The sequence below is a fragment of the Ciconia boyciana genome, chromosome 5 (genome assembly GCF_034638445.1).
Source record: "Ciconia boyciana chromosome 5, ASM3463844v1, whole genome shotgun sequence".
Lineage (NCBI taxonomy): Eukaryota > Metazoa > Chordata > Aves > Ciconiiformes > Ciconiidae > Ciconia > Ciconia boyciana.
Window position 1 is genome coordinate 15277817 of NC_132938.1, and position 27608 is coordinate 15305424.

The 27608-nt window shown below is 39.4% G+C and overlaps 1 protein-coding gene across 1 annotated transcript in view; it reads right to left on the minus strand.

Moving 5' to 3' along the window:
* The window catches only part of SLC2A9 (solute carrier family 2 member 9), a 108247-nt gene that overhangs the window by 59526 nt on the left and 21113 nt on the right, over positions 1–27608 (minus strand). The window contains exons 6-7 of the mRNA XM_072861840.1: positions 10054–10186; positions 773–960 (exon numbers count right to left, since the gene is read on the minus strand). Coding sequence (XP_072717941.1) covers positions 773–960; positions 10054–10186 — 321 coding nt within the window. The remainder of the gene's footprint in view (positions 1–772; positions 961–10053; positions 10187–27608) is intronic.

The window sequence follows — 27608 nt, forward strand, 5'->3', positions numbered from 1 at the left end:
CCTCAGCAGCCTGAGTCAACCCTGAAGTCAGCCCTGCTTTGGGCAGGGGGTTGGACCAGATGAGCTCCAAAGATCCCTTCCAATCTAAATTGTCCTGTGACCCTCTCCTAGCTGATGCAATAGGCTCAGACAGATGGAAAAGGAGACTTTGATATCCGTTAGCCTCAGACACATTAATGGTCAACAGGACTTCTTGCTATTGACTGTTTTGCATCTTTTTTCCTCTTTTGCTCCACTTTCCAAGAAAGGCATATTGAAGTGCAGCTTACTCTTCAAATTTTATGAAACAACAAAAATCAAACGTCCAGTGCAACCTCTTAAAATCACCTACAGGAACTTTTGCTGGCTTCTATAAATACAGAACTGAATTAATCCAAGCAGAAATGTCTACTGAAAAGACCAAGTTTACCTAACATGAACAAACATGGGGCATATCAGACCAGATCTTAACTGACCAGAAACAGGGAATCTGAGTATCAGAAGCAGAAGCTGCACACTCTTTCTTTGCTGACCTGTGCTACCTTTTCATGTATTCCTTCGAAGTTAACACAACATGGCTTCTCCCCCTTTTTTTGTTTAAAAAAAACCCCAAACAATACAGCTCTCCATGGACCTTCCCACATGCTGGCGTAACAAAATCATTACTAATAAGAAACAGCCAAAAATAGAAACTCATAGAGGTTGCCGAATGGTATAGCACGAACCTTGTATTAAAAAGAAAGAAAGAAAGGAGCACCCCAGGAGATGCCATGGTCTGAAGAAGGACACTTACAGCGTTTAGCCCACAGAGCTGGTAGCAGCCCATGGTGACGACCACGGTAATGACCTGCCATCGCACAGCACGGGTTCTCAGGAGCTGAAGTATCGACACTAACTTGGTGTTTCTTTGGACTCGAGACTCTTCCAAAACTTCTTCTACTTCATGAGACACGTCATCTTTCCCAAGGAAGGTCTGAAATGCTACAAAAAGAGGGCATGTATTTAGGCCAGACACTTGGCACTATGCGCATTTATAACAGACTCGTCTCACAGAAATGGAAATGTGTGACACAAACAGGAGACATCCATGGGCTACAACTTATAAATTGGAATATATATATATAAAAGTTATATTATAACTTATAAATTATTTGGCACCCTACCAGATCTCTCCCTATATTATTTCGTATATAATATAGCCTAAGGTCCAGTGCGGAATCAAAACCCTGTGTAATCTGAAAAAAGGGTTTAATAGCAAAGCAGTTCTGAACATTATTTGACTTGGCTACTTCTGCAGCCTAACAATATAGCAGACTTCATTGCTGGAGCTAGACTGGATAGAGAAGTAATAACATGTAAGAAAGTACGTAAGTCTGGTAAACCAAGAAAAGGCAGACATTTGAAAGGAACAGCTATCACTCTTCATCTTACCTCTTGTTTTCACTAGCATATAGACAAGAATTCACTTTGTCAAGATGATTAATATTAGAATTACCCCAGAGCAGTTCAAGACTTTCTATTTGTCAATGCTGGAGACACAGGAGTGAATTTACCCAGCAAATGTAAGCAAACAAACAACCTCGTCTCCCCAGAAAAACATACCATTTAGTATTATATTATTGCACATTGATGACTTACTGAGATATCCTTCCACTGTGAATAAGAAAAGCTTTCCATCTCACACCTCCTCCAAGAAGATACCTTCCATACCTCCTAATACAAACAGATACCTCCTAATGGAGGTGGTGTATCTCCACCAACCTTGTTTTACAGATACCGTATATGCTGCTGATACTTTCATCACGATCTTATGACCATACCCCAGGGGTTGGCTTTTTAAGACATGCTTAAAATGCTTATCACCGTGGAATGACTGCAGAGCAACAATTACATTACACATACCCATGCAACTAGGCTTTGCGACCCAGTAGGATGCTAACTCTAAAAACAATCTTTACACAGCAGGTCACTTAAAATTGTTATTTTTATTAAGTGAACAAATTAATTCAGTTCTCCTAAGAGCCAAATCCATTCTTCTCTTATCAACAGCTTTGCACAGTACTGTCTATAAATAAATGACCTTCATATTTTTCAGTAAGTATGCATTCTTTGGGATCACGGAAAGGACTTGAATGGTTAAGAAAGCGAGAGACACTGACTAGTCATGATTAAAACTCCTGGACTCCATTCAGGTTTTGAAGTTATAAAATTTAATGTTACCCAGTAGGTGAAAAGGCCAAGTAGTGGCATTTCAACGTTGTGAAGGATAGGTCACACAAACGAACTGGTGGCCTCCCCAGAGCATCCTTCTCTGTCTCTTTGGTGAATGTGCAACGCTGTGCACTCTGCCTGGCTCCTACTCTGGCAACACAGGGAACTAACTTGAGCTCTGGGCCAAGATTTTCAGATGCAGTTAGCACTTCTATTGCATTTTAATGGGCTCTATGTGAGTCTGCTTAACAAGAAGGATGATTTTTTTAAGGGATGAACAGTGACCACCTCTGGGTTTTGAGTCAATTCATAACATTCATTTATTCTGATATCCAGTTTCTCTCTTGGGAGAGGAGAGGTCAGGATTTTTAAATCCTTCAGAAACAGCATGAGATTTACCTTTTCACGTAGGCCTTACAATCAGAAATAGGTTAATACATTCAGACCTGAAGACCCAGAATTTAAGTTGCTGAGTTTTGTCCTTGTGCCACTGCCCACTTACTAAATGACGTGCTAAATGCTTGTTAAAATGAGTGTGATGTATTTAAAGGCTACGATAAGAAATGTAAAATTAGAACAATGTGTGCCTATGGTATGTTACAGTCATGTCTCACACTTAAATTACACTTTCCTCGGTATTACTAGAGCACTGATAAAGAAAAATTCAGATAAAGATGAGAACAACCAGACAATATATCACCGTACTCTTCTTTGAAAATATTCTCTCAGATTTTTAAGCATCTGTTTTATCACTGTGAATTAGGTCAGCGCACAATTTGCTTTATTTTTCCTGTCCTTAGAATCGTCGGCATTCCTGTAGGGCACACAAGTCAAAAATATAGGTGCAGTCAAGTAAAAAGAAAGCAATCTGTCTTTTCTGCACAAGGGAGCTTGCTATATTTCTAGAGGGACTGGGAAGTAAAAAACTGCAATTACCAAAACTACCAAGTGCAAGGCAAGAAAAATATAGACACCTGCTTTCTTCTTCTTCCCTCCCTGGTATTAGGAACAGAGATGTAAGTGCCACTAGGAAACTTTGACGGATACTTAAAATTACCAAAAAGTCAAGAAATGCTAAGAAAATACTATGTTATATAGGCATAGTTTTGAGTAGAAAACACTCAGTCTTCTTGGAAAAACACATTTTCCTGCTAGTCAACACATCTTTAATTTTCTTCCATTAACAGTTTTTCAGTACAGTAAGAATCACAATTTTATACCTAATTCATGTGGAAATAAATTCTGCATTAGCAGGGAGATGGGAAAACTCAAAGGTCTTTCAGTGTGTGATGTTCAATTCTATTCATTTTACATTTTAAACCCCTGCATTATTGGCACTGAGAAGCACAGCAGTCATTCCCTGCTGCAATGACTTATTTCCCTCTGTGACTGGCTGCTTCTATCTGTAGGGAAGTCTTATTTTCATGTCACGCTTAAAACCATCTAAGGATTTACAGTTCTAGCAACTTTTAGACCTTTTCCAGATTTCTTTTTAATTCCCTTGGATCAGAAGGTCCTAGATGCTTGTCTTTCAAAAGCTGGTAAACTGCCTTTATAAATAGCAAAAGAAGTGGATGGTTCCAGTCAAGGGGAAAGGAGATAGGAAACCCTTCCATTTACACCACCAGCTTTTATTCATCTCAGCTAAGTGAAGATGAAACATTTGAAAGTGGTTCAAAAGTCTGAACGAAATCAGGTCGGTACTATCTTTAAAACCAATCAGGCCTTTAAATTAACTGAAGATGGGCACTCAAGAACTCAACTATATGGGGAATTACTAATTCTTTTTCCACTGTAGTACTTCCACAACTGTGCAAACAAATCAGCTGTTACTGTAAAGACTGAATTAGCATGTAAACTGTAAGAAGACATTTAAAAGGATCAAAATGCTATTGTGTGGTGTACAGAATAGAGCCAGCCCCAGGCAAGAGGAGGCAGAAAAAGAGAGAAGCGGTCACAGGTAGCCATTTGGGCAATAGGGCTTATGCCTTTAAAAACAAAAAAAAAATAAGAAGCTGCATGAGTATTATTGTCATCTGTTTCTCACAGAGACACTCACTTTCACTTCACTGATGATTAAGTATACTAAACCCAGTGTCTTTAACACAAAGCTTTGTGTAAGCTCTGCTTGAACACCATGTTCTTTGGCCACTGTGGGAGACAGAATACTGGGCTGCATGGATGCAGTCAGGCACCTCCGATTAATGCTGGCTGCTGTTCTGAGTGGCAGTAGACATATGAGGTGCCTCGCTGTTTGCCTCAGCACTAGCAAAAAGTTCACCCAACTTCAATGCTTTTGAATTGGATATGTAGTAATTTCCCTGTAGTAACTTCATGTCATCACAAAAATATTTGGCAAAATTAAAAAAGTTATTTTCATATACCACTAATTTCATTAGAGTACTGAATAGCCAGAAGAATAATTTAGATGCACCTTGCTAGAAGAGATTTAAACAGCTATTTAAATCTAGCAATAGCTATTTAAATCTAGCAAAATATTAATTACTAGCATGTAGCATAGCAAAGTTTAAGAATAAATCTCAAATTTGCTATTCCAATTCAGTAAACATAACTGGAAGCAAAAGGCTTTAGGCTTTTCCCATGTGTCACCTCCTTCTCCTTCTAAGTAAAGGAACACACAGATCCTCTGTGAGTTATCATCCACTTTGGGATTACATCTTTACCTGCTCTTACGTCTGGTTTCACAGACCATCAAGACAAAATAGCCCTGTTCAGGTTCACTTGAAACTAGCCAAGATGTACAGGTAAAACAAAATATCCACATGCCACCCTAAAATAACACAAGAATTGGTAAACCAAGTTGTATCAAAGGTCCAGCGAACCAAGTATCCTTTGTAAAAGACAGGAGGTTTAAGAAAAGCTTAAAAACAAAAACAGACACACCATGATCACTCCAGCTTTTGGCAGTCAGCAACCATCTGAGATGGAGCCTCTACCATAAGCCAGGAAGTTTAGTAGTCATGGCTGTCTCTTCCTTTCCAATAAGCATAGCTTATAATGCTTAGAGACATACAAAAAGCACAGATAAGCAAAAATAAATCATATATGTCCTTGTTGTCAGTCCTAACAACTTCATTTAAATCACTGGATTTGCAACAATTTGCTCCTGCCGTAACTTTGGTTTTAATAACTCTCTGTCCATGTGGGCCCCATGAGGGGCTTTGTAAAAAATTAGCTACCTGCTCTTTTAAATCAAGAATAGCCTCGCTCTTTCATCACATCAAAAGGTATCGACTCTAATCCATCTTTCTAAGAATTTAAACCTACACTTCTCATTATACCTGGTATAATGCTTCTTTCATAACCATGGGAGTTTTAATGTATGACCGAACATACTAGATGAACAGATTTTGTACATCACAAACAGATGTTACTGTGACATTATATCTAAGTTATTTGACCCTTAAGACATAACAATATTCTTGTTCTCTGGCAAGCTGGGATGACATCTGAATTCCAGTACCAATTTACATGACATGCTACTGTAGCTGCATTGAAAATTCAGGTTTCCTACTTGTAACAGTATTCAAGAGAAACGCATCAACTCTCCAACTGAGAGTGTTTATAACCAATGTAGTTAGTCATAAAACTGTTCTGTTTTATCACATTGCTACTACTGTTTTTATTTATATTGCATCATGGCTACAGTCACAGATCAGGGCTCCACTTGGCATGCAACTAATAGACAACTAATGTCAAATTCCTGTCTTACCGTCCTAGAACTTGGATGGTAAACAGCCTGATATAATTACAGCAGCAGGTTTTCTTTTTCTTCCGGTTTCTATCCCTGTTACTCTTCACTCCCACTGCTCTCTAGCAACTGAATAACAATCTCCTTCCAAAGTCCTTCTCCTCAATCACTTGAATACCCATCTCCCCTCTGCTGTCTGGTGAGCATTATGAAGAAGGATCACACCAGCTAAATGCCAGGCATTTTTGCCCTTCTTTTCTTACCAAGAGAGAAGAATGTTAGTTATGGGACCTGGGAGGGGAGCTGGGATGGTTCTTCCCTCTCCCCATTACCAGACTTCTAGCTTTTGAGCAAATCAGGTTTATGGATTGTGCTGTTGGTCCAGTCCATTGTTCTCCCCGCACAACACATAAATCAGTTCTCCCACATTCAGCAGCGAGACAGGAATAGTTAGCTCCTGTTGGTCTCAGGAAGTCAGATACAGGATGATGACCTCCAGGAGGACAAGCAGAGCTCAGATGCTAGCATTGCTTTTGTCAGCAGACAACTGCAAGTCAGCCACGGTGTCTGAACGGCTGATCAGCCAGACACGGGCTCAGCCACCCACAGCGTGCACCGTTTGCACTGCTAGAAAGGGGAAAGCAGGGAACCAGGTAGATCCCTGTTAGTGGAGTTCAGGAGACATCACTCATCTGAGGCCTCACTACTCCTGTACTCACGGAGTAGCTTCTCTTGTGGTGGTGTGGTTTACGTTCGCACATGATGCCTGCCTGCTCTGACCTCATCCCTTCTCTTTTTTCGTCACTTACACAACACATTTTGGTCCTTCTCTCTCTTTCAGTCTCTTATTTGCCACTTAAAGGCATCATGCTCTTTTACACCTCTGCCAAAAAGAGAATGAGGCTGCTTGTATTCGGTAGTTATAGTCTGGTTATCTCCTGAGGACAGAATAAAAGGAGAGGATGAAAGCAGGAGCAGAACTTTGTGGAAACTCAATGACCTACATTATTCCACCGTATTTTTATTGCTTTAAAACAATTAGGAAGATTAACTTTGTCATCTCCATTTTAGAAGCTTTGACATACACGTACATTTTAGAGTATTTTATAAAGACTAATGTAGTCATCTGCCTTAAATACAGCAGGCCTTTTACAATAACAGTTTTTTATTTCTCCAACAAGATATAATCCACTGTGAAATGTATATTTGCATGAATAGCCTTGATGCATTAGGGGAAAGAAAAAGGATTTAGTCAGAAGAAGGACTTGCACATTTCTAATATTAATATGCAGATTTAACCTAAGACGCAAATAATTCAAAAGCATTACTGTAGTCATCATTAAAATGGAGAATACCACATTGTCATTATATGGCTTACACGCAGTAGGTTTTTTTAATAACCCACAAACTCCTCTGGTCTCCCTAACACTCAGGCTTTTTCTCCTCCATTTCTGCAGATAATGCTAACATCCAGATGATTTTTCTTGACTGTAGATTCACAGTTATTCACCCTCCTATTTTGTGAATTCCCCCCACTCATTTCCATTATTACACTGCATTATTCCAGATACCGAAGACTTGGCTCGTGCCTAGTTTGCATTTCTCCAAGTGCCCTGGGGTGGGGAGGAGGGCTCCAAACCCCCCCGCTGGGCCAACATCACAGGTGTCCTCTGCCCGGTCCTTGCATGAATCAGCCCAACTCCCTCCCCACCTACCCCCATGGTGAACAGAGATCCGAAGACATTCTCACTTGCAAACCTACAGTAGGAGAGGGGGGATTACAAAGGATGTGCAATGGTAGGAAAATTACTTGTGTTCTAACATGCTTCATAATAAGGCATGTAGACACTTTATAGCACAGAAGTATAAGATGATATGATCTATGCTGCCTTACAGGTGGATTTTATGGATTATGAACTCCAAAATTATGTTTAAGAATCATCCTTACCTATTTTGCAGCTGATATCCTACAGGCGGCCTTGCCTGTAAAACAAGGTGGCCAGTTCTGGAAGCATGGCTGCTTGATAGGCAAGGAATGGGAGGGAAATTCAGGGGGATGTATACACCTCACTGCCCTATGGTCCTTTGCAAATCTCTGTCTAGAATCATCAGTCCCTAGCTGTTTTGAAAGCTCTGTAGACTACACTCCAAATGAGTTTCACTCTGTACTACAACGTATCTCAGTATTAAATTTTTATTTTAGAATTAATCAGGTCCAAAAGCTTCTACGGATAAGCAGTTACTTTGACAAGTTTTTTATATCAGCGTCCTCTTTTTTTCCTCAGAGTGTCTAAATTTATAGTCTTTAAGGTGGCTCATGAAAGCCACTTTCTCGTAATCAGCAAGCCAGTTGCTAAAGATCATTTCCCTTCAACTACCAAATAAGGTGTGGGTAACTTTGCTCTCCTCATGTCTTCTACTCCAAAATCCACCTCCAATGCTTCTAAATTAGCTTTCAAATCATTTTCAGAACACATATGCTGAAAACATCCCAGACTGCAGTTGGTTTATTACCAGCAACAGTAAATGGTGTGAATTTCAAGGCAGGTGGTGTTATTTTACTGCCAATTTTTTACAATTTTTAAACTCTACCTACAAGAGGCCCAGCTTCACTGTCAGTGCTGAGGTTTCCAGGTATGGTGGCAGTATTTCCAATAGGTCCCTATAACAAGTGTGACATTATGGAGTAGCATTGCAGATGCAGACTCTTTGCCAGCCATAGCTCTGGAAATTTACAATTTACAATCCACATTTACAATTTTATCAGGTAGACATGAGCCAGTTTAAGCTTGGCACCCAAAGGTGTTTCTTCCCAGCCCAGCTGTGGTGCTGCAGAAGTTACTACCCAACAGCAAGCCCCAAGCTGCTCACCACTGAGTCCCTGCTGGGTGCTCTGACCAGGGCTGGCAGGCAAGCCCCTTCCTTTGTGGTCCCTGGAAAAGCTGTTCTCTGCCTCATCAAATCTCTCCTGACTCTGTAAAGCTACAGAACTCTCCCCAAAGCCTTGTTGCTTTTGCTCTCTCCTTCATTCTTTTTTTTCTTTCTTTTTTTTAAACGCTCTACTGTATCTTTAAATGTTTGAGGCTCCAACATTTACAAAATTCTTCGTTCAACACCAAACTGAGACAACATGGGAGTCCCTTCATTAGTGTGCCATTTCTATTTCAGAGTGCTCATCAGAACAAAAAAGGCCAGTTTTTCATTTGATAATAGAAGAAACAGAATAGAGTGAGTTGCATTAATTTCATGCTAAAAGATTATTAAATTTAAGTTTCAGGGGCTGATTTACACTCTGCAGGTAATTTTGCAAGCAACTGAAAATGTTAAGAGTTATATTCAAATCAAGTTTTTAGGAATAATTTTCAAAGCTCAGTTATGTTCTGCAAACATCTTGGTATTATAATCAGGCTCCTTCCTTCTTTGTACACTCCTATTTTTAATGCATCCCTATAATAAGGAAAAACCAATTTTCAATATTCTCTCAATCATAACGGGATGATATATTGGAACGTACAACTGACCATAGTAATTTTAGTGGGGCAGAGTATACAGCAGCTGTGATCACACAAGCAATTTTTTTAACATATAGAACCTAAAGAAAGAACAAAATATTCTGGTCTGTGTCTGTGAAACTGAAGCAAGCTATATGGAAGCACTGAAAATTTTCACTTAAATAGGTGTACGAGGTTTTTATTAGATCTACATAGGTTATTGAGTTACAGAAACACATGGTCAGACACAGCGACTACTGAACAAGACCCAGCCACAGAACTGGTGTTTCTGTAAGCCAAACTGCAAACACTGTAGATAAGAGAGAGTCATGAAGACTGAAATCATCTTTCATTCCTGAATGAACCCTACATATAGTGGCTGATGCACAACAGCAGGATGATTTGGTTAGGTTTGTATCACCATGCATAATGCTATGTAGGCTAGTTTGTCGGAGCATTTCATTTATTTAAAAAAAAAAAATCAAAGCAACAGTTATTTTTACACATACACACAGACAAACAAAAAAGGTGAGGGAAAAGAATTGCCATGAGAATCTCTCCTATTGGAATATTCTGCTTTTACTGTGATATGAGAAATACTGTCCAGCCTGCATCCCTACAAATAAACATCCTTTGTTGCAACCAAGTAACACGTCATACCTTTTTCTGCCTTGCTTGTGTTATGTTTTTCAAGTAGGAGGTAACGAGGACTTTCAGGAAGAAAAGGCAGAATCACGACTTGTATCAATGAAGGAACAATGATCGCTCCAAATAAGTAAGGCCACCGAGATTCCTGCAAATGGATGCAAACGTAAGTCAGTAATACTCTCCCATAGTGATACTAAGAAGAAAAATAGCTTTGATAGGAAATGTAACTTTTCATCATTCAGCATATTGTGTCAGTGAGCAGAGTGATTGATGTCTTCTGCCTGAGCTTAGTAAGCAGTTTAAACACTTCCCCCTCAGATCACCTTACTCAGGGGCCAAGGAAGACAGAATTCAAGCTATCAACTGCCTGAGCATGGAAAGAGAGAGGCAGGGAAGCTGGAAAACAGCAATACATAACATGTTTTTCCTTTCCATCAGCATCAACAACTATACATGTAAAAATATGATATATACTCAAATATATATTCTACAAGTCATCCCCACTCACAGTAGTATCACTCATTAGCTTTAAGAAACAATACAACCCTATTTTCACAGTTACATATACCTGCATGTTGTCTCTTCGTCTAATCTAATTGATCTAAAAAAAAAAAAAAAAAATATATATATGTGTATCTATTTGGCTCAGTCCTCTAATTGTCATAGTATGGGTAAAATCCTGACAACACTTCATCTAATCTGCAGTTTAGCAGAGTTTTGTGGTTCTCGGTGTAATGCAGGCAGTGACCGTTCAGCATTTCACAGCTGCTGGGAATGAACCAAGTTGGGCTGAGGTCTCACCACAAGCCTCTTCTACTTGGAAAAACACAACATTTGCCTTACAGGTACAACTAACACACAGTTGGGCAGTTTTAATTTCCATTCAGAAAAGAAGACATACACAGTTCAACACAAGTAGAGTGAAAGACAGCTATATAATTTAACAACAAACAAGATGCCTGGCTAACCTGAGGAAGGTTATCTTTATGAATGTTTTCTCTTGCAACCATTGATTCCACCTCTTAAGCTGCTTTCCGTGCTAATTTAAGTATAAAAAATGGGTTTCACCTATCCCCCTGCTCAAAATCATAGAATATCTCAAGTTGGAAGGGACCCATAAGGATCATGAAGTCCAACTCCCTGCTCCTTGCAGAACTACCTAAAACTAAACCATATGACTAAGAGCGTTGTCCAGATGCTCCTTGAACTCTGACAGGCTTGGTGCCATGACCACTTCCCTGGGGAGCCTGTTCCAGTGATTGACCAGTCAGAGAATCACAGGACCTTAAAGACAACCTTTGGTTCTATGGTAGTGTAACTAAGAACAATACATTATACTGTTTCCCACTCTGAATTAGCTAACCTAGTTCAGATGTTCAAATGAAACACTGACAGCCCTGTTCCCAAGTCCATGAAACAGTACTTTTTCTATTGCCTTGCAAGTAATCTGCTGGAAGTCTCCAGCAAGGACCTGAAACAGAGAGCCATCTGCAGCATCCCCACCAATGCAAAGCACTGCTGACCCCTCTCTGGCAAGTCCCCCCTACAGAAGGCAGGCAGTTTTAACCTGCCAGTGCCCCACCGCGGTGTAGGCAAAGAGCACAAGGTGCTGCACTATCCAACACTATTTATACGAATCTACTCAACTGCTAGCAGACTTCAGATACAACTTGACTTGGATAATTTTCTTTGAAATCAACTGAGACAAAGTTGTTAACATCCTCAAACACATTCATTATTTAAAACCAGCTACAGAGGGCGACCTGAGCAAAGCCCTTTCAGGAAAAGGCTGGGAAAGGCAGCAGAGAGCTCATCTAGCTCTCTGGGCTTACTCTCAAGACAGGATACTTTCAAGTAGCTGAAGGAGAAAGGTGCCAGCAGTATTATTTTTCTCCTGCAAAATGGCCCTTGATCTGTCCATGTTCTTAAGATGCCTTCTGTTCCAATTGACTGTTAAGATGAAATTTTTTAGTTGTTTTCTCCAAGTTCCGCGTTCATCTATTTAAATCAATGCTCTCTAATTTGAGACTTGGTTCTTAATTGAAAAGCCTGCCGAGACTGCAGTGGGCCTACTGTTCAGGCATCATGTCTAGCACATTTTCAAAAGCTTGGCTAGATCAAAAGCAGATTGCGCTGCACCCTGGCTGACTGAGCTCCAAGAGGCACCGGCGGTTTGGATCCCGTCCCTCCATCAGAATGAATCCATCCATTCAGAGCCCACATTTCTCCAAACAGAGCTGGATAAATTTTATTCCAATATCATTTTCCACAGTTAAATCAAAGGTCAAAAGCTCCCAAAATACTTCCTGTTGATAGTTTTTATTTTACATCCTCCCACTTCAGCAATGCAACTGCTAAAACACAACTTACTGCACAGTACGGGATGTAATCCAGGCCTCGAACCTGATTTGGGGCCTGAGATAACTTAATAACATAGAACATAGAATATGCAGAGTATCTCCTAATGAAACTTTTCACCTGCCCTTTAAGTGAGGTTTGGTTTTTTTAAATCTCCTGGGATAGGAAAACAACTTGAGAAAGGGGTTTTTTTTCAAAAAATTTAAAGCTCAAGGTTATCAGTCTTCCTTAGAGCCTCCATTACCATGAGGACTTAAAGATCCTATTTCTTCATTCTGAATTTTATTTTTGTTTAAATGCAGCTGAGTGGAGAACTTTACCTAACATAGGAGAACCATGAGTGGTTAACAATCTGTTTATATACAAATGAGCCTCAGTCTTATTTTGAAAATTAGAAAATTAAATTTAAGTTAAGACTTTAAGATCAGTTAATAAATCATATTTTTAAAGTTACCTGTTTGTAAAGACTAACTTAAGAAAACAGGCAGTACAACTGATCTGTTTTAGTCTACGTCTGCCTGGAATCAGACATTTCTTTCATACAAAGTTGTTTAAAAAATTTTTATTTAATCTCTATCATTATTTCCTATAATATAAATACACTTGCTATGTACCATGTAAAAAAGTTTATAGGGAGTTAGAACTTTTTACAATACTTCTAGATAAAGATCTTACTCTTGATCAGCACATCATATTTCCTGTAGGTTTCTTCCACAATGCCAAGGACACTTTTTAAAGGGAAAAAAAAAAAAAAACATCTCTCCTGCATATTGTTGTTGTTAACATTCTGCCAACCTATGGAGACTTACTCAGAACAAGCTTTCATCCCTTTTAAAGTCTCCCATAGTGTATGGTTTTTCAGTTGGTCACATTTCTCTCAAATAACTCTTCTGAAAGTGTTATTTTGAAAAAGCTGTGAACAAGACTGAACTTCTGAACTTACCCTTCGCAATAAATAACAGATCCTGACAGTATAATAAAAAGCCCTCTATTTTCACAACATAAGACACTGAGCTTCTTTTATTTCCTCTATGAAAGATTTCTGGTTTACTTTTTCTTATGCTAACTTTTAAAACCTTAAAGTAAAACAATCATAAATATGCTCTGACTTGCCATTGCTGGCATGAGTTGATCAGTAAGTCACTGAAGTCAATGGAAATGTCTCCATCCATTTCAAAAGTTTTTGGATGACACCTATTCAATGCTACAGAACACGCATTCTACTTGCTTTTATCTTAATTTACATTATTCACATTCAAATTCTTCATCCCACTACAGAAAAGAAATAGGAGGACTAAAATGAGTTTAAAAGGTCCATACCTTTGTTGGTCTGAAAGTATAAAATTGCAGAAAAAACAAGCTGAATAAGACCCTATAAAGAAAATTAAAAGAAGCAGGGAAAAGAGGGGTTCCCTAACCTTTTTAAGAAGGAATATGACAAGATACAAACTGGGACAATGCTCAGAAGCAATAATAAGGTAAAGGCAGAAGCCAGCATAGGCATGCCTTGGAAGACACATTAACATTTCACCTCAGTTGTCATCAGTAAGGAAAAGCACACAGGCACTACAGAGAGAAATGAAAACAACCACATCCCATTTTATCTCAGGAACAACTTTAAAGAGCATTAAAGATTTTAATTACAGGGGACCTGACTCATCACCTGCTCAGAATCGGTACAAATAGTATGTCAAGATGGTAAGACTTTAATTTTAAACTGTCATATTCTGGATATTTGCTTAGGCTGGAGCATGAAAACCGCAGCTTTGATCTGTTTACAAAAGACAGTTAAATAGTAGAGCGAGTTTAACAACCACACACTCATTCAACGGTTGATATAATAAAGTGCAAAGCTGCAGAAATACAAGGGGGGGCGGGGGGGGGAATGGATAAAGCACGACATGGATTTATCAACTGCAAGTTAGACAAGATTAAATTATACCAGAATACAGTAAAGCAAATGTTACCATGCCAGAGATTCATCAGCTAAAGTGCAGAAAATGAAACTTACTGTAACAATTAAAAGGTGGAAAAGAAACTGGCATGGGGAAAATGTCAACAGGCACTGCTGACAGCTGAACTATTGGTCCATATGAAGTTCAATGACCTATTTAAGCACTGGTTACGTTTAATATTTTCCCTAATTAGGAAGATTTTGGTAAAATTTGAAGACACTTTCAACACTGAAAAGGCTAAGAATATGCACATATATATAAAAAATTTAAAAGAGAGAACTGAATCATTGACAAGGTCATACAACAGAGGTGGGAAGAACTGCTGTACTGCCCTGTACGTGGGCACTCACTTTTTGAAAGATCTAGTAAGGCCAATTAAGTATTCCAGTACAAGATGTATGACATGATAAAAAAGACTGAGTAAGGAAATACACGACTGCCACAGGCTCTACTGTCTCTCTCTCTCAATAATTTTATTTATTTATTTAAAAAGCATAATCTGGACATGCATCCCACTCCCCATTCCCAACTGAGTATCAAGCACTACACCGCAGTCAGGCTCCTTGTTTGCTCTCTGCCCCGAGTTTGGTTTCCTCTGCTGTGGAGACCTCCATGTCCAGCTGAGCATCCCTGACCCTAACTGCCCCAGGGCCCGCTTCCCACATCCCTGTCTCCTGTCCGTTCTAGAGCCACGGGGAAATTACTGCACCCCAAACGCCCAGAGGACTCCAGCCCTGCTTTGCATCCCAGCCTAACAGCCACGCCGCCTCACAGAGCTATCGAGGGCTCATTTAGCTTTACTGCTTGAAACTGGCAGGAGATCGTATCAGAATAAATACTCACTCTTTCTCATTCAGTGCACAGGATGAACTGTGATCTCTCAGTGAGCAGATCTGTTTACCAGTCACTATTCCAAAGTCCTTCAAGTATTAATTCTGGAATTAATTCCTTGGGGAGGTGGGGTTATGATGGGTTTACTACAGCACTGAACACTTTACAAACAGCAATGATTTTTTTGTATAATATCTTTCCCATGTAAAATGATATATTTTTTTTATTTTACATGTGGGGAGCAAAGAGACAAAAGCCTCTTGCATCCAATGCAAGATACTCAACATGTCCAGGAACTAGTGATTTGGCAGTCTCTTCTTTTTCATGCTCCTGTAAGAAGCAGGAACACATTTAAAACTTTAGTTTAGCAAAATATAATCACACACAGAAAGACAAAAAGAATTACATCTAGCAGAATTTGTAGATGCCCTGAAGCATCTTGCCTTGCCTCCCGCTGCAGCCCCAGGAGTTTTCTGTGTCACATCTGCCAGTCCCACAGGGACATCTAAGGTACCCTAAGGCATCAAAATGATACTATATGCTTATGTTCAAGTAATTGAATCTTATCCTCTTTAATAGAAAGTTGGCGTGAAAACTTCATATCATATCAGAAATATTCTGTTTGCCACACCAAAAAAATCTCATTCCTGCTCCGAACAGACTGAATAGACTTACTCGCATGTGCAAAGCTGAGAAGCCTGCACAAGTCCAGTATTTCTCTGTTAATCTATTGCTGTGCCACATAAAACACTCCTAAAGGTAAAGGACAACCTCCCTGGCCTGGGGCCAAGGACCGGAAAGGCATAGAGATAGAACTAATTTCTTAGCATTAGAATTGTCTTTTCTTCCTTGAGTCAAGGGTATGGCACAGAGGTGATGAGCATGAGGCAGCTGAGAAATGAGTACATCTTCTGTACCTCCGGCTTCAGACCAGCTACTCACATAACGTGCAGGACAACTACCTTCCTCTTACCTTCCTCGTGCCACTCCAACCACCGCTCTACAACCTCCTCTGGCTGCAGAGGAGGGCACTAACCTCCCCGTCTAACAGTTGCATCCCTGCTGGATACAGTTTTCTCTTTGCATGACCATTCCTGTAACCCACTTCTGTCAAAATATGTTTTAATAACAGCGTTATGAATTGCTTACCTTCTCGTTTAAAACAGAGCCAACCCAGATAGTATGTGTATTTCAACTCTGTTCTGCACCCACATGGATATTTATTTTTATATGTCACTACTACAGATATAGCTCTGACAACACAATTACTGAAGTCTCAGTGTCCTCCCAGGTATTAAACAGTACAGAAAGTTACCAGATTTAAGGCTGTATGATCCTAAGCTAAAATTCACAGAAGTCAGCAGGAGGTTTTTGTTACTGAGTAAACCACCTTTGGATCAGGACTTAAAACAGCCTTGAAAGTGGTTGGTGTCCAAACCGCATGACCTTCTGTTCATTAAATTGCATGTTAGATCATGTTGTACATATTGAGAGGGAGAATTAAAGTGTCTGTTACAAGTTCCCAACATGCTTTTTGGTCCAACTTTTTACTGAAGTAACAGCTAGCTTTTTACTGAACACTCAAATGGCACAATTTGTCTTCACTGCTTATTAATTTCTGAGAAAAGCAAAAATTTGTGAGAAAAGCAATGGGAAATGGTGAGCTTTCAAAGGCGATTATTATATACTTGAGCTTCTTTAGAAAGAAATATTAGAGGCACGTTGGAGCTACGCAAAATTTCAGACAAACTTCCTTTCAGCAATGCATGTAGACTCAGGTTAACTTCTATAAATAATATAATATGAAATAGTAAATTAAAATAATAGTAAATTAATATAATTGAAGAGGATAAGATTCGGTTGCTGGAACATAAGCATATAGTATCATTTTGATGCCCTAGGGCACCTTAGATGTCCCTGTGGGACTGGCAGATGCGACACACACAACTCCAGAGACCTGCACGCCCCTGGGGCTGAGGCAGGAGGCGAAGCAAAATGCTTCAGGGCATCTAGAAATTATATTAGATGCAACTATTTTTTTGTGTGATTATATTTTGCCAAACTAAAGTTATAAAGGTTAGACTAAGGTATATCAAAGTTAAGGAAAAAAAAACCATAAAAAAACCCCAAAGCACATTTGTTGTTTTTAAAATAATTGAAACAGCTGAATATTTAATCTTGACACTTTTTTAATGGAGATATCTGTTTTAGATTTTAAAAAAATCACATTTTAATTTGACATTTACTTTAAATTAAAAAAATCCTTTAAAATACTAATCATGAGTATACCTCCTGATTTTTCTTTTTGCCAATGGTTTCAAAAGCAAAATAAGAAACACAAGTCTAGAAAATACACCCTACTACTCAATACAATGACTGCCTGCTACCCTATGATGCTTGACCAATTTACCACAGCATTAATATCCAATTTGTAAAGGACAAATTTACATATTAGGAAATGAATTTGCAGTAATGGGTGATTTTACAAAGGACAATGGAAATTAAAACTGAAATGTTAATCATCCAGAACTTTCTAAAAGGTTTGAACGGTGGTTATCTCCCCAGTGTGCAAAGCACACTGGGAAGGAAGTCACAGGTCAAATAATTTTAGATTTATTGCTTAATAACAGATTAGTAAATATTATCAGATACTCAAGCACTAAGGAGACAGGCAAATCTTCATCTAAAAGGTTTACTTGCTCATAAACTTCTGAAGCAGAGTCCAACTAACACAGAGTAAGATGAGGTTTGTAGACAGGATACTGTCTGTTACTAGGTCAACTACAATAAGTGAAAAAGTCAACCTTTTTTAAGTCTGACAAAGAAGCAAGAAGTCAAACCTTATATATATATATAACTAATATAAACAATTGCTCTAAGTTTAGTTACATGTGTTAACTGTGTTTCAGTGGCTCAAGAGAAAGCAGTATGACAAATTATAAGCAACTGCTCTCAACTTCCATGGTATTTTGAAGTCTTTACTTCAGACCTGTTGAAGGACTTCTTTCCATGAAAGCTTGTCTACTGCTTTTCCAACTGACCTAGTTAAACAGAGTATCGCTACATAGAAACCTTATCTTCTCAAGGTGGGCACTGTTTCAACTGTCTATGAGACACTAGTCCTCACTGATGATAAACTGTCATCCAAACATTAGATCCTCTGCCATTAAATCTGTTGTTCAGCAGTTAAGTCTAAAAATAAATAAGTATATATATATCCCCATAGTTCTCTTTCTTCTATAACCACGCTTCCACTTCTATATTCAGACAAATTCTCTCCTGCAGGATGCTCCCCTTCACAGATGCAAAACTGCAACATTTGAATATTACATATGGCCAATCAGCCATGTGTTGTTCCTAAAACTTCGGGAATAGAAGTCTCACAGCACAACTTTAATGGACTGAAACTCATTTGCAAATACGAAGACTCACAGCTGTTTTCCCATGCATTACTTAATGAGTTCTGTACAGAAGAGGGATGAATAAATATCTTCGTGTCTGTCTGGGGGAACCGATAAAACATTGATTTATTATCTCCAGTAAATACATAATCTCAGCTGGTCCACAGTAGATATAAACAAAATACCTCATTTAATGTCTCCATTACAAATATATCAACACCCACCACATCCCACCAACGGTGCTGGTGTAACAGAGCAGACCTTCTCTTCCCATGGGTACTACTGAACTATGAATACGCAACAACCCAGAGGATCCTGGCAGCGTTTCTGTACTCTTGTCAGCACCACCAAGGCTGTGCATCTCTAGCCTGGTGGGTGCAGAGCAGCTTCTCTTGGCCTCATCAACTATTAGGTGAGGTGACCACCAAGCCCCTGATCAGCAACTCACAGCTTGTAATTAAGTGCAAGTGCCTTGATAAATGACACAGAAATTGCTTCAGCAATAAGAAACTCCCTGCCCTATGTGTTACTGTGAAGAGATGAAGGAAAATTCCCATTGCTAGATAAAAAAGGAACCCAGTGCATACTTTAAAAAGTATTGACATCTTCAAAATCACTACCTAAAGCAATTCTTAATTGGCATGTCTGGTACCAGTTTGGAGGAAGTGCAGGCAGATTTCCATCCAGATACATGTAATCAATCCAGGCTCAGAAAGGCATACAAACACCTGCTGAAATCGGTGATTATCTGAATAAATGCTGAAAGGTTTTCTTGTTCTGGGTTTCTGTGTTTTTTCTTTTTTTGTTGTTGTTGGTGGTGGTGGTAGATTTTTTTAAAAGATTGTATTCAGAAGTTCCTTTCTTTGTAAGGGTGTTTTTCTGAGCTATTCTAAGCAGATACCATGCCACTATGGATTTGAGCAGCCATTTACAAGCACCAATGTATCTCCTGTGTCCTTAGCAGAAGTTTTAAAATACTCTTCTGGGAAGGCTCTAGCCTTTAAGTCAGAGTTTTGCATTTTACTACAAGAATATAAAGAAGCTTTGCTTCTGTGCTTTTAAGAAACACTGTACAAGCTCAGCAGTCCAGAGGAATGTCCAGGGTAACTTGGAGTCACCTTTTGCAAGTCTGTCTCAATGGCAGAGCGTTTACAGGAGTACTTGAAACCACCTCCTCAAACTCTTGCAGCAACTTGAGGTGACTCCTGGTCAAAAAAAAAAAAAAAAAAAATTGGGGACCAGAACTGATAAGCCGAATTCCTAGTTTATTTTTCCCATGTCCTACACTAATTTTTGCTCTTAAGTTCTTACTAAGAACTAGCAATTTATATACTACAATTGGCTCCACAAAGCAGCACGTTTCTAAGGATATAAACTGTCCACTGAAATTAACAGGACTACTCACATATTTGGGCATACAGTTTAGTTAAAGTCATTGAGCTCAGGTTTAAGAGCCTTAGGAAATCACTCTTCAAAAGTTCAACATGAATACACTGAGATCTTTGCACTGCAAATTGTTATATATAATTCTGTGTACAGTTAGTACTTCACAGAATCACAGAATAGTTGAGGTTGGAAAGGACCTCTGGAGGTCATCTGGTTCAACCTCCCTGCTGAAGCAGGGTCACCTAGAGCCGATTGCCCAGGACCGTGTCCAAATGGCTTTTGAGTATCTCCAAGGATGGAGACGTCACCACCTCTCTGGGCAACCTGTGCCAGTGCTTGGTCACCCTCACAGTAAAAAAAAAGTGTTTCCTGATGTTCAGAGGGAACCTCCTGTGTTTCAGTTTGTGTCCATTGCCTCTGGTCCTGAGCCTGGCTCTGTCTTCTTTGCACCCTGCCTTCAGGTCAATATACATTGTTAAGATCCCCCTGATAAGATTGTATATATCAATATACATTGATAAGATCCCCCTGAGCCGAGCCTTCTCCAGGCTGAACAGCCCCATCTCTCACTCTTTCCTCAGTGCTCCAGTCCCTTCACCATCTTAGCAGCCCCTCTCTGGACTCTCTCCAGTCTGTCCATGTCTCTCTAGTACTGGGGAGCCCAGAACTGGACACAGCACTGCAGGTGTGGCCTCACCAGTGCTGAGCAGAGGGGAAGGATCACCTCCCTGCTGGCAACACTCCTCCTAATGCAGCCCAGGATCCAAAAGGATCCTTTGCCACAAGGGCACGTTGCTGGCTCGTGTTCAACTTGGTGTCCACCAAGACCCTAGGTCCTTTTCTGTCAAGCTGCTTTCCAGCTGGGTGGCCCCCAGCATATATTGGTGCATAGGGTTGTTCCTCCCTAGATGCAGGACTTTGCACTTTTCCTTGTTGAACTTCATGAAGTTCCTGTCTGCGCATTTTTCCAGCCTGTCGAGGTCCTTCTGGGTGGCAGTATGACTCTCTGGCCTATCAGCTACATCTCCTAGTTTGGTGTCCTCTGAAAACTTGCTGAGGGTGCACTCTGCACCATCATCCGGGTCATTAAGGAAGATACTGAGCAGGATTGGACCCAGTATTGACTCCTGGGGTACCCCACTAGTTACTTGCCTCCAACTAGACTTTGTTTTACCTTGTTATATTTCTAGAATATAACTAGACAGAATGAAGGTGTTAGTTTTTCTATTCTACACAGCCAGATGTTTGAAATCATCACAAACAGGACACTTTGGGAATTAGAGTGATTCTGGAAAATGCTAAACTAGTGGACGCTTTAGTCCTACTCCAATGGAAGCTACAAACACCTTTTTATATTCTGTAAACAGCATGCATCCATGAGGCATAAACTGCTTTCATTTCCAAGATGCTTCACACAGTGGCAAGAGTTCACCTGCATAAGTTCTCCTCTGTCTCTTATTGCCACAAGAGCTCTCAGTTCTATAGTCTGAAATAAATTCTCACGCATATCTTTAAAGATAAATATCTTTAACTATAGTCACTATCATGGCTCAAGGGGAAGATAAACAAGGGGAAGAACAAAAGAGCTCACAGAAAAATATTAGGAAATTGGTTGATTCATACTTTGTGTTATCATGCTAATGTCTAAGATTCATTTCAAGACCATCTCCAACAGACCCTTTTGTCATTGGTGTCCACCTGCAGGCTGCAGGTCCCCAGAGCAATTCTGAATTGCTTTCTTTTCTCATCTCTAATTCACCGACAGTTTTTAAGGAATCCTTGAATATGAGTCAAGAGTCTTAGGAAGAAAGATCAGTTAAAAAAAAAGAAAAACAAGGAAAAAAACACACTAAAAATGAAATTTTGACAAGTAAAATCAAAGCTTAGTTTTCAGAACAGCCTTCAGCTATGCAGGCTGTACAACCACCTATTCTATCACTGTCTATTTTAGTGCAAGTGAAAAGAACTTGGTAAAGCAAAATGAAAATTTCCTATACAAACTTTCCTAAATACACAACTATCTATCACTTCAAATATGTCATTTTTAAGAGGTCTTGTAAAGAAATTTAGATTTTGACACAGCATCTACAGAAGTTCTTAGTTTGATTTTTAAAAAAAGAAAACAAAACCCAAACCCACAACTATTCCTTGGCAAGGCCCACTTGGATAAAGAAGAACTAACTTGAAAGGGACTCATCACAGAGATCTTTCCTTACTAGACATATAGTACAGTGTCTATGAAGTTCATTAGTCCTTTCACAAATTTAGCTCATTTTGCTGTAGAAATTGATATTTATATCAACGACAGAATTTCTTTGCTAAAATAATCAGTTGTGGGGGGAGGACAATTTGGCCAATATCACTATGTGTCACAGACTTACTTCCAGCTAACTCCTTTTTTAAAAAACAGATAATTTCTAGCCAGATATGCATTAAAGCTGCTCAAATTCTTCAAAAAAGTGGAATGTAAAACTGTAATTCAAGTTGTTTCAATGACAAAGACAACATCCAATTAATAAAGTTTGTAACCGTAACCGCTAACATGGCAGTTTTGTAACATGGCAAATTCCAACTATGTTTAAAAAAAGATCGAGGAAAATCCAGACAAAGACAGCATGTCATTTAAAGACAAATTCACACTCTTCCCTGGTGTACTTTGTTTTGCATTGCTTTAAGTGTTTACCCAGCATGGGGTTACCCCTAGGAGCTGTCAAGCCTTAACCCAGCCTTTTCTCCTCAAGAAGCCACTTCCCATCTCTGATCATTGCTGCTCCTTCCTGTACCTTATATTGCTCGATTACACTCTTTTTAAAGCAGGATGACCAAAACTACCTGCAACATTCAAGAGATGGACACATCAGGAATTTTACAGTTTTTCTGTCTGCTCTACATTTTTTTTTCTGGAAACGCCTACCGTAGGAATAGGGATTATTCAGAAAGTGTTACCCTAATAAGTCTTAGGATGCAAGCAAAGCAAGGTTTTTAGGACAACATACTATCCACTGTGAAACAGTGCAATATAGTTAGACAAGCTTGTGGGTGCATGACCTAGAAACACTTGAAGTGTATGAAATAGGGTTCCCGAACTAAAAAAAAAAAATTAAAAAAATCTATTTTTCCATTGGCCTACCTATGGCAAACAGCTGTTCTGGTCAGAGAAGCAGCCGGAGCCAGCCAGCCACTCGGGGCAACTCCAGGGGAAACAACTACAGCTCGGCAAAGCCTTACACATCACAGGAAAGGGGGCTCAAAGCAGAAGTCTGAGGAAAAGATGGCAACAGGCAACAATTCCAGTTTTATCTGTCCTGAATACATACACACGCTGTGAAACATTTTTTCCCCCCTTTCTCATATCCGTACACAGATGAAAGAGATACTGACGCTCAAAAAAAGGGTCATGAGGCTCATAAAAATACTCAAAAATGAGGCTCATAAAAAAAATTATGAACCTAGTAACTACAGCAAATGTATTAATAAACTAAATCCTCTATCATTTAAGGAAAGATTAAAGCCCACCTGCATTAAACAAGCTGAAGCAACAGAAGAGAAAGCCTGGTGGTCTACAACATTTAAAAGATGTTACCATCCTAAGGGAAACCTTTGGAGCAGGACATTACATGCAGGAGGAACAAGAGATATCTGAGGATACGTGGAATACGCCAGAATCAGGCCAGACAATATTCCCCCAAGACGGTAAGTGTAAATTTGAACTTTCAAAACTGAAGTTGACAGTGCACTGGCCTTTGCTTTGCAGGGAGCGATCTGTCAGAAAAATGGGCTGGCTGATTAAATTGCAGAATTACAGAAACAGAGAGAATGGAAATACCTGAAGGGCAGTGTTTGAAGAATTGACATGTCTGAAACAGTTACGCCTTATCTTAATATCTGTTTTTTCCTACAGTCAGATATATGGAAAGCTGCACAAGCTGCACATACAACCAAAAATGCCCCAAATTAAATAACCTTGTAGCCAGTAGCAATAATTCAGTGCCCACATTACAGCAGATAACATGATTGCACTCCTGTGGGCCAGCACTGAGTTGTCATCTACAGTTGCCATGGCTTCCTGAAGAATTAAGGGCTCTGGCTTATAGAACACTGAAACAAGATGCTAGCGCATGAAAACAAGCACACTTCTCTCAGCAGTCAGGGTGGTGGAGAGAAGCAAGTCACCGGCACGTAAAGTGGTTGTGCTCTGTAGTCTGACCACCAGCCAGCTCTACCATCGCGTAATTTCCCAGACCTCAGCGGAGACACAGTATATGTGGTTTCCCACAGGTTATGACTGACAAGAATCAGAACCTTGAATAAAAAGCATTGCTGGGATTTGTTGGATGGGAGAGAATTAAGACAGGGGAAAGAAAATAAGAATATCAAACCACAGCAGCAGAGGACCAGTGTCATGACTGCAGCTTTTCTCCTTTGGAATAATCACTCTTGGTGAGCATTGCTCACTAAAGGAACACCTTCAGACTTAAATACTCTAAAATTAGTACCTCTGGAGACAAATAAAATAAAAGAATATATATATTATATTCAGAATCTATACAGAATATAGATATATAAGAATATATATATAAGATATATATAAGATATATATAAGAATATATATCTATATATTCAGAATCCAAAAGAATGCCTGTATTTAAGTATTACAATCATTAGATTTTTTGCTCTTTTTTACTATAATTTAAAAATCGGATGTAGTAGTATTTGGCAAGTTCATGTCAATATGGTATGTCAGGAAAAAAAAAAGTAAATGCACTTCTAGAATATTCCAGCCAAAATATTTCCAGGAGAACCAGGAAATAAGTGAGTACTTCATATAATTCTATTTTTAAAAGTACTATTTCATCTGGGTTATCTGTATAATCTTGTTCTCTTGGGTTCAAATTTAAAACCAGAATTGGTACAGAGAAAGGCACCTAGGATGAGAAGGAGATTAAAGAGCTTGTTTTACTAGAGGAGATGAAGTCTAACCTGAAATGCAAAGATCACAAGTGATGGGGGGAAGAGAAAGGAAACACACTTCAGGGGGTGGTGGGGGAGGACGGGACAGAAAGAGAAAGGTATTAAGGGATAAATAACAGTTGAAGAAAAGAATAATGAGAATAAGCTGACAGAACTGGCATGAAAAGGTATCAGAAGGGAATGAGAAGATCCTCAACCATCAGCCCTTCCAGTAGAAAGCCTGGGAAGGCTGAAGGAATAGGAAATAGCCAACCAGCCTTAAGACAGTAACACAGCCAAAGCTGATCATTGCCCCCCAGCACCAAACTTGGGGCTGCCCACATGCCTCCTGCTTCACTTGGGCTGGTCTTTGTAAATAAAAGATTGCAAAAAAATCCCTTTGCGGCTGCTTAACCTACTTGACACAAAAAGCAGTAAGGACTTTCTGAATTGCCTCAAGTAATAAGTGCTTCAGAGCTATTTTTATCACACTTCCACATTTAAAGGAACACTGTTGCATTCGATAACAGAGGAAGTTATCAATTAGGTTGTTAATAAAAGCTTGTAAGGCTATGTCCCACAGCCTACATAAACACTTTTCTTTTCTGTGGAAAGACTTCTACAGAACCACTGAAGGCAACAACCTCATATAATCCAGATAAATGCATCAAGCTCCAATTTAGAAGTTAAATTTTCTGCTCAAGCTACTTCAGCTGGGAGTCTGTTCCAAACACCACTCTGCTGAATTTCAGCATGGAATTACTCACAGAACATTTATAAAAAGTTATTCTTGTAGCAATACTGTCATTGAGATTAAACCACTCTATTCCCTCTGTCGTTCTTGCATTAACATGGTGCAGTCAGTTCCTCTCCCTTCCCTCTATTTACTTGGGCACACAAGCAATGTTGCTGTCATCTCCTCTTACAAGACAAGACCTCAGCCAGGCTTGCAGCCCTCCCCATGTCCATTCCTGTTCCAAATAGTCTCTTCCAGCAAGATGCCCAACTAGGTCTTTGTACCTCCTTTCTTCAAAACTGTCACGGCTTAGATACTAAGGTTAATAACTTCTTAGATGCTTGCTCAAGTTACAGGTAATAGATACATGAAAGAGCTCAGGAGAAAATTGTTTTGAAACCATGACAGAAGACAAGCATTTGTAACTAGTATTATTTACAACTGATTCTGAAAGAAACAAGCAACCAACCAGAGAGCAACAAAAAACACTCTTGTGAGGTTTTACGCCATGATCATTAAAAAGCTGGACTTAAAAAAGGTGATTTTCCACATGCTGGTGCAAACAGGTGCGCAGAACAGTGATCATTGGTGACAAGCTCCTACTGATCACAGCTGTCCTGTCTATTTTCTTTAAACAATTTATGAATTTTACAAAGGTAGAATTACACCACAGAATGGTGTATTACAGCCTTGGCCTAAGTATAACACAATGACCTCAGGCTTCAGAGGAAAGCAAGAGTTTGCTTTACAGTTACAGCTAAAATCATTAGTAAGACACCATGAATGCATAGCTGTCTCCGCAATACAGTGGCTGTGGATCTGGAAACTGGCCTCACTTCAATGCAACAAAGATTTCTCCAACAGAAGAAAAGGGAGAAAAAAACCTAAATAATATGGGAAGGATTTGATAAGAAGCTTTTACATCATTAGTGAACAGAAGTCATGATGTGAATTCATGAGATGCTGACAACTAGAAAATACCCTGCAAATGTCTTCAACCTACTTTTTGAACTTGATTGAACAAAGTGACAGAAATTTGAGCAAGGTGTTTGCCAGGGAGGGGAGAGGGGAAAGCGTTGCAAGGACTAAAGAACTCAGAAGGAGGGGAAACCATGTTTGCTGCCTCCCAGCTTCAGCAGAAGTGAGCTGATCACATGTACCCTCTGCAGCCATGTCCTCTGGCAATGACTGCTGTTCCTGGTGCAGACCTCCCACTGACTTCAATGGGAACCACACGAAGCTAGGGAAGAAAATCCTGGCTTGACTGAAACCAACAGAAATTTTGATAAAGCCTTCAAAGAAGGATAAGACTGCACTAGGGAATCATATTTCAAACAGCCTGAGGTTCCCCCTCAGTGCTAAATTTTACTAATATATTAAAAGGAAAATACACCTACATAGCCAACTGGAAAATTCAAGCTGGCTCCAATAATTTTGCTGGAAATATACTAATTCACACCAGCCAAAACTTTTCTCTTTTTGCATGCTGATGTTGCCCATCTTGAAAAGAACTAATTCTACAGATAAAGCATATTTATTTCTTCTTACATAAATTAATGGCAAACTTTAATGGTTTAATATTAATTAAGTGCATACTAAAGCAGGTTGTAGAAGCAGAAACACAACCTCCATAATTTGGTAGTGACAACAATTGGGAGGGAGGGAAGGGGAGAAGAGAAATAAAAAGAGTAAGAGTGAGCTGAAACCAAGGAATAAGTATTTCCTACTCAAAATATCTCAAAGACGTCACAGGGAAATACGAATTTGCATGACACCTCACCTTTAAAAGTGTATGCATGTTTCAAGAAAAAAATCCCCAAACCAAAAAAACCCTACTACATAAGGGCTGACATATATTCTAAGCAGTCGAATGAGCCTCTTGACATTTAATACACTAATTTGTAACAGACTAGCTTTCAAAGCAAGAGAAGGGACATCTGTAGAAGCCAC